This window comes from Acipenser ruthenus, unplaced genomic scaffold (genome assembly GCF_902713425.1).
Source record: "Acipenser ruthenus unplaced genomic scaffold, fAciRut3.2 maternal haplotype, whole genome shotgun sequence".
Lineage (NCBI taxonomy): Eukaryota > Metazoa > Chordata > Actinopteri > Acipenseriformes > Acipenseridae > Acipenser > Acipenser ruthenus.
Genome location: NW_026708703.1, coordinates 9,560 through 17,043, shown reverse-complemented (window position 1 = coordinate 17,043; position 7,484 = coordinate 9,560). Strand labels below are relative to the sequence as shown.

General features: G+C 35.2%; 1 protein-coding gene across 1 annotated transcript; it reads right to left on the bottom strand.

The window, feature by feature from the left end:
- Positions 1–1,339: 1,339 nt before the first annotated feature.
- On the bottom strand, positions 1,340–4,593 carry LOC131735442 (olfactory receptor 6N1-like). Its single transcript, XM_059021573.1, has 2 exons — positions 4,509–4,593; positions 1,340–3,064 (listed from the first exon to the last, which is right to left on the bottom strand). Exons 1-2 carry the CDS (start codon positions 4,547–4,549, stop codon positions 2,107–2,109), a joined length of 999 nt encoding a protein of 332 aa, XP_058877556.1. The 5' UTR covers positions 4,550–4,593; the 3' UTR covers positions 1,340–2,106.
- Positions 4,594–7,484: the final 2,891 nt, after the last annotated feature.

Below are 7,484 nucleotides of genomic sequence, written 5' to 3'. Positions count from 1 at the left end.
CAGACGCCTTTATCCAGGGCGACTTACAATTGTTACAAGATGTCACATTATTTTTACATAAAATTACTCATTTATACAGTTGGGTTTTTACTGGAGCAATCTAGGTAAAGCACCTTCCTCAAGGGTACAGCAGCAGTGTCCCCCACCTGGGAATGAACCCACGACCCTCCGGTCAAGAGTCCAAAGCCCTAACCACTCCTCCACACTGCTGCCACAACTGATAGACCGCAATACCCTACCATACAAAAAAAGGCTCTGTAAACTAAAAATAATAATAATAGCTTTGAAAATTCTGCCTGTCATGCAGTACTACTCAGTTTCATTTTGAAATCAAACTTTTTTTTTTTGTTGCCATAATGTACTAAGCAACTGACCCGTCGCTGGTTTATTTTATCCTGTTACAGACGCTGTTGTGTACGCTTGCTCCTTTTGATGATAATTTTGGACGACCCCTAAAAACATATTATTCTGTAGAAATTTGTCCTGGTTTCCAAAGTTTTTTTTTAAATGTGAGATTCATTTTCCCTGATTGTTTATATTGTACCATTATTACAGCCATATTGAATTGTATCTCTATTGTGTTATTATTAGTTGTTTATTATATTTATCCAAGGCAACTTACAGAGACTCAGGTGTGTGAACTATGCATCAGCTGCAGTCACTTACAACTACGTCTCACCTGAAAGACGGAGCACAAGGAGGTTACGTGACTTGCTCAGGGTCACACAATAAGTCAGTGGCTGAGGTGGGATTTAAACTGGGGACCTCCTGGTTACAAGCCCTTTTCTTTAACCACTGGACCACACAGCCTCCCTAAAGTGTTCCTTAACCTGGTTGTTTAAAGCTTAACCTGGTTGTCCAAGTCACAGCCAATCTGGTACAATAACACTGTTGCTATCAGGTATCTATTCAGTTTCTGTGCTCAGGGTTAGATGGTACAGTATGATTATAGCAAGAACATTGGACATGAAGTGATAAGGTATCAGGAAGAGGTGTATTTGAAATATCTGCATATCCTAAATACAATATATATATATATATATATATATATATATATATATATATATATATATATATATATATATATATATAATTCTGTTGTGTCATTCTACCTGATTGGATAGCACTCCTTTAATGCTAATGTTATGTGCACTACTCAGTAGGTGATGCTCAATGGACCAGATTTCATTGAACTGTGTCAGAGGGCTGTGGCGTCTAGGAAGCTTACAGTTTAAGGAAGCGATATTGATTTCAAGCATCTGAATCGCAGTAGTATTGTGTACAAAATAAATGTGTAAAAAAATAATTATATTCTTTATTACATTTTAACATTTCCCTGTCCAATATGTAACACTTTTTTTTTTACTGTAAGGATGCATTTTATACATCAAATACATTAATATACATACATACCACATTGTATTTATACAGTATATAACATAAAATATGTATTCAATCGTATTTAAGCCATATTATAAAAACAAGATATTCAAGGTTGTGCATTAGTGTTAACATTATATACAAATATAAATCATGTCATGAATTATGGCTTATTTAATACATCTCTTTATTGTTTCTGAAATGATAAAAACATGCATATTAACCTGTACAGGAATCTGCTTTGAAGGTTTGACTGGAATTACTGTTTTTAACCACAAGACCAACAATGTATTTATCTATTTGCTTCGTACACGTGTAATGTACTTGTGCTTAGCATGGATATAAACTATTTCAGTTTAAAATACATTACATTCCCTGAAATCATTAAATATTACATTCTTTTTTACATAAGAAGCTGCTCTTATGCCTGCAATACATTTGATTCCTTTGATGATACATTTTTCTATATAAAATGTGAAGCTACCCTCAGAAATGGGTGACCCTTAATAAATAAGCATTTCAGCTTATATTAACAAAACCAAGAAGGGTTCAGGAAGAGGTTTACAATGAAGTTGAAAAAGTGCATCGGGTCCATTTAATTTACCTGATTCTGTTGAGTCAATTACAAATTAAATAATCCTGTATAATTATAAAAAACAATATCCAATTAAAAGTTTTGATTTCTTATAAATGTATGGCGATAGTAGCAACTACATCTGGAATCTATTAAGTGTGAATGACTTTGTTTCTGCTGCACATTCTTGTGACTTTGTTCCGGATCTTTTGAAAGTTTAAACCATAAATGACAGGATTGAAAATAGGAGGGACGATTAGAAATTCCACTGACAGGAGATTGTGTAAAACCTGTGGAATATCATATGAACCGTATTTACTGTACATTACATCAAAAAGCAAGGCAATTGAGTAATTGATCACAGACAACAAATGTGGCAAACAGGTCTGCAAACATTTACTCATTGCTATACTAGATGTCTGGCACACTCTGAGTATTTTCATGTAAGAAAATAAAATAAAGAGGAAATGTGCAAAGAATATGCATATTATAACATATCCATTTACATTATTAACAGTAGTATCTACACAAGATAATTTCACAATTGACCAGTTATCACAAAATAGTTTTTCAATGTGGGAGCCACATAAGGGCAACCTGAAAGCCAACAGAGTAACAACACAGAAACAACAGAGTGGAAAAATCCAAGAAAACAGTATTAATTTACCAGTCGTCAAAGGCGACATGATAGCATGGTACTCCAGGGGCCTGCATATTGCCACATACCTATCATAGGCCATCACTGTTAAATTTGATAATTCGCATGTGGAAAAACTGTAGATGACAAATATTTGTAGCAGGCACCCAGAATACGAGATGACATGCGTATCAGACAGAAAATCAAACAGTAGTTTAGGAAAGAAACCAGCAGTTCCATACAGTGCATTAGCACTCAGATTACAGAGGAAGAAATACATGGGTTCATGAAGTGTCTTTTCAAGAGCTATTATTACAATTAGAATTAAATTAACACAAATGATAAAGAGATAACCCAGGAGAGTGAAAGAAAAATAGATGTATTTATTTGTGCTTGATTCATTTAATCCAGAAAGGGTAAACATTGTAACGTAGGATGAGTTTTCTTTCTCCATAGCTGCTTCTTCAAAATACCTGTGAATAAATACATTAAAAAACATATTAGTATGAAGATTAGAATGGGGAAAATACAGGTGGTATAAATGTACATTTGATTATCACATCATCTAAAGCATCTCAGTTAATAATTTAAATATGATATTCCTATTTTAAAAAGGGGATACATTTGTGCAGCAATTAGTAAAATCAGTGTATATATTGTCCTCTTTCCAATTCATGCCTTTTTTAAAATTTTTGTACATGATGAAGTATAGTTGGCACAATGGAATACATGTATGGATGCATACCAATATCATTTAAAAGGAGATGTCATCTTTAAATGGTTAGACATTCAACCCTAAACCAAATGCATGTAAAAAGACAGAGATTGTAATATGCAAGTGATTACTCTTTAACAGCTGTGTCTCAACATCAGTTCAGTTTTGCTGAAGTGTTAGTCCACTATTTACAACATGTGTCCTATAGTTTACCAAGCTGTGTAATGAACTTCATCAGAAACCAGACCCTGTGGGCTGTCAAGCTTGTTTACATTCCCTAAAGGTAGATTTAAGTGCAGGCACACACATCATGTCAAATCCATAAACTTCATGTCATTGTGTAACTACACAGACTGCTGCTGCTCTCTGAAGCAGCACTGGGAGCTGTCATCAACTGTACAAGCTCTCCCATAATCTAAGCACTCACTGGGTAAATAAACATAATCTGGGTAAAACTACACACAACTTCTGGGGAAGCAAAACAAAAAAGTAGTTATCGCTTAAGGCACGTTACCGATATTATACAGAATATTTCTAATCCAATAAATATATAACAACTGTGAAATCCCTTCTCCATAGGCCAGAGAGCAGCAATGTTTTAGGGGTGCAGCAAAGGTGCACCTTTTCAGACTGTTAAAGAAGCTTAGAACAGTTCTATGATTAGCTAGCGTTCTTTAAATGACTCACAAGTTTAAGCTTTGTGAATATACTTGATTTTAATCAATATTAATACTAGTATTACAACTATATATATATATATATATATATATATATATATATATATATATATATAGATAGATAGATAGATAGATAGATAGATAGATAGATAGATAGATAGATATAATGAAAAACATGCACAGCTGATGCACTATTATTGCACTATTGCACTACGACTAAGTCATTGTAGATATAAATAGTTGTCATCTTAACTTGCATCTTATTTCATATTGTACTTTAGTAATTTAATTTGCACTTACTGTAAACTATACTGTATTTAAATATTGACCTTGCATTGTAACCCTGTGCTGCCCTGTAACACCTGTAAGTCGCCTTGGATAAAGGTGTCTGCCAAATAAATAAATCAATAAACAGATAATAAAGATACATAGGATCAGGGTACAGGACCCAATAACATGTTTACAATAGCACAATAACAAGAGATTAAAGGCACACATACATTAAAACATTCCTTTTCAAATTACCTCTCAGAGAGATCCTCAGGAGAAGCTGCTGGTAGAAGCATGCAGTGCTGTGTGGACAGTACTTCTGAGTCTGAAGAAATGTGCTGAGCTTTATATGCTTCCTTTGGGGGGAGGGGGAGGGGGTACTGCCTCTGAAACATCCAGGGGGATGTAGGAGCTTAATGAATAATCCATTGAAAACAAGATTTATTAGCAAGTCAGTGGCTCTGTTTACATGACCTTTCAGACCCAGAAGGGAATGTTTGATGTTCAATATCCTGCCCTGCAGAGCTCAAGGCAACAGCAGCAAGAAAGATTACAGGCACCTGAGCACAAGCCTTGCATCACAGAGCCCCTGACCACTGATAAATCAGTCTAGTGTAATGTCTATGCCATGCATGTACAGGCACAATATAGGATAGACTCTTTTTTAGTCATTATGTTGAATTTTTAAACACTTTGTATGAGTAAGAAAGGATACATTTTTTGACACCTTTTAGTTCCGTGATGTCATTGTGAATAAAAGGCTGTGTGGTCCAGTGGTTAAAGAAAAGGGCATCTAAGCAGGAGGTCTCCAGTTCAAATCCCAGCTCAGGCCTTGACTTGTGTGACTCTGAGTAAGTCATTTAAAATTCTTGCGCTCTGTCTTTTGGGTGAGATGTTGTGAGTGACTCTGCAGGTGATGCATCGTTCACACACCCTAGTCTCTATAAGCTGCCTTGGATAAAGGCATCTGCTAAATAAACAAATAATAATTAAATAAGAAAATCTAAGTGTTGATATTCAGTATGTTTTTTATTTTCATTCTTATTAACAATCAAGTTTCTGTAGTACACATTTAAGGGAACACAGAGCCACTTTGTTGCTTGGAACTTGGTTTCAGGAGACTAGGTTTCAAACCACTGCGTGGTGCACCAGTGGAGACGTGAGGAGACGAGTGGCGCCAAATCAGCTATTTTTTCTCAGTTTGTGTTATTATTGCTGTGACAGGATGGTCGAGTGGTGACGTCAGGCCAGATGCAGGAACAGAAAAAAAACAAAGGTAGTACTGCAGGGCAAAAAGAGACGCGTGGTGTGCTGTTTATAAAAATACAAAAATAAAATAAAAGGTTTTACAAAAACATTGCTCCCAGAGCCAAAACAAAAGCTCAAACAAAAACAAATCTCAAACACAAAACACAACAAAACCCAGGTCAGGCTGGGCAAGCGCCTTCACTGATCCTATACCGTTTTGTTACTTTCATTTCTCTTTCTCCTCTCTCGCTCCCGTTCCTCCTCCAAACACCCACCCGGAACTGAGAGCACTGCAGGTTTATATGCAGGTGACCATCTCCTGATTTAGCAACAAATTAATCACTTAATTAATTCGGGAGATGGCCACCTTCTGCACAAGGTTTTGAATTATTCCTGGCAGAGGACGAGCACCCAACCTCGCCTCTGCCAGAACACATTTATACATATATACAATAAAAATCACAAATAAACAATAACACACCGTCATAAATACAATAAATAAATCATAATACAGAAATACAAAATAACACGGGCGGAGGGGGAGACCCCGTTCTAAAAATAAATAAACAATACATTTAAACAGCCGGGCTTTGCCCCGCCCACTTTTCATGAGCAGGGCTTTCTTACCACCCTGCTACAATTGCGTACATCCGAAATGATACAAAATAATACTGACAGTTCTCTCATTTACACATTGCAGGCAAAGAGCCAGCTGCTAAAGAGCTAAAATGTTTCTTGCTCTTATGTTCTTAGCTTGTTTTTTTGCCAGAATTTTATTAAATAAAATAGCATTTTTTTAATAGACTGTTTATTTTGGGGGGGGGGGGTAATTTCTTTATTTTTAATTGAAATGAATGGGTAGAACCTTTGAACATAAAACCTAAACAAATCAAGTGCAGAGACATCATCATAATCGTTCAGTAATTGTAAAAATAATTGTGTTTCTTATTTACTCCACGTCTGCCAACTTGTTTTTATCATCAGAGCATGTGCATTAAACAATGTGACGTCACTAGAATGACGAAGAAGGGCGCTTATTACCTTTTACATGCAAGTGTCGAATAAAATGTCACTGCGAGTAAAAAATAAAACCACCTCTAGAGAGCGAGCGTGTCATGCGAGTTAAAAACTTCTTAAAAGTCGACTTAAATCCTTTTACATAGTGTTTGTCGCATATATTTTTCTAATTCGCATAAGTTTTACCGAGCTTAAAAGTTGGATGGAAAAAAGGCCTATAGGCGCCTAACCCATGGGGCAGAAGGGGCATGTGCCCACCCCACTTTGAATATAAGGGGGACAATCTATATATTTTGTCCCTCCACTTTTTCATATACACAATTATACTATGTTTTAACATTTTATAAAAAAACGTTGTTTATTATGGGAATGGTGGGAATGGCGGTCAAGAGAGATGAAGATGTTTTATTACTACCAAAAACCTCTTAGATAAATGTAAGGAAAAAGAGAAGTATCAGACCATTATTAAAAATTAAATAAGAAGTTATCAGGTTCATCTTGCCACGGGAGCCATGAAAGAGTTCAAGTTCAATTCCCACCAAAAATCTTTTATTTTTTTAACTTTGATTAAGTAATAGTACCTCTAGCAAATGGCATTTCAAAATCACATAAGCCTGATTTTACTTTTTCTTGTCTACTTGCTAATAATTTAAACTCCCATTCATTTAATAATAAACATTTACGGTACATTATGTCCATAAATTATTCCAAAAAATGTTGAAATAAAAAAACGAAGCTCATTGTTTACAATTATTTATCCACTGGCTGTCCATTTTTAGTATCATAAACAAGTTATTATGCATTGTGCAAAATATTTAATGAATATTGTTTGCATTTTTATAATCTCGTTTAAATGCTTTTTTTTTCAGATTTATTTTGCCTGGTTTTAAAACGCTGCTCAGCTTTTGTACAAATACACATCCCTGTCAGCCTTTTGAATTATGATGTCATTATCTTTTTGTTGGG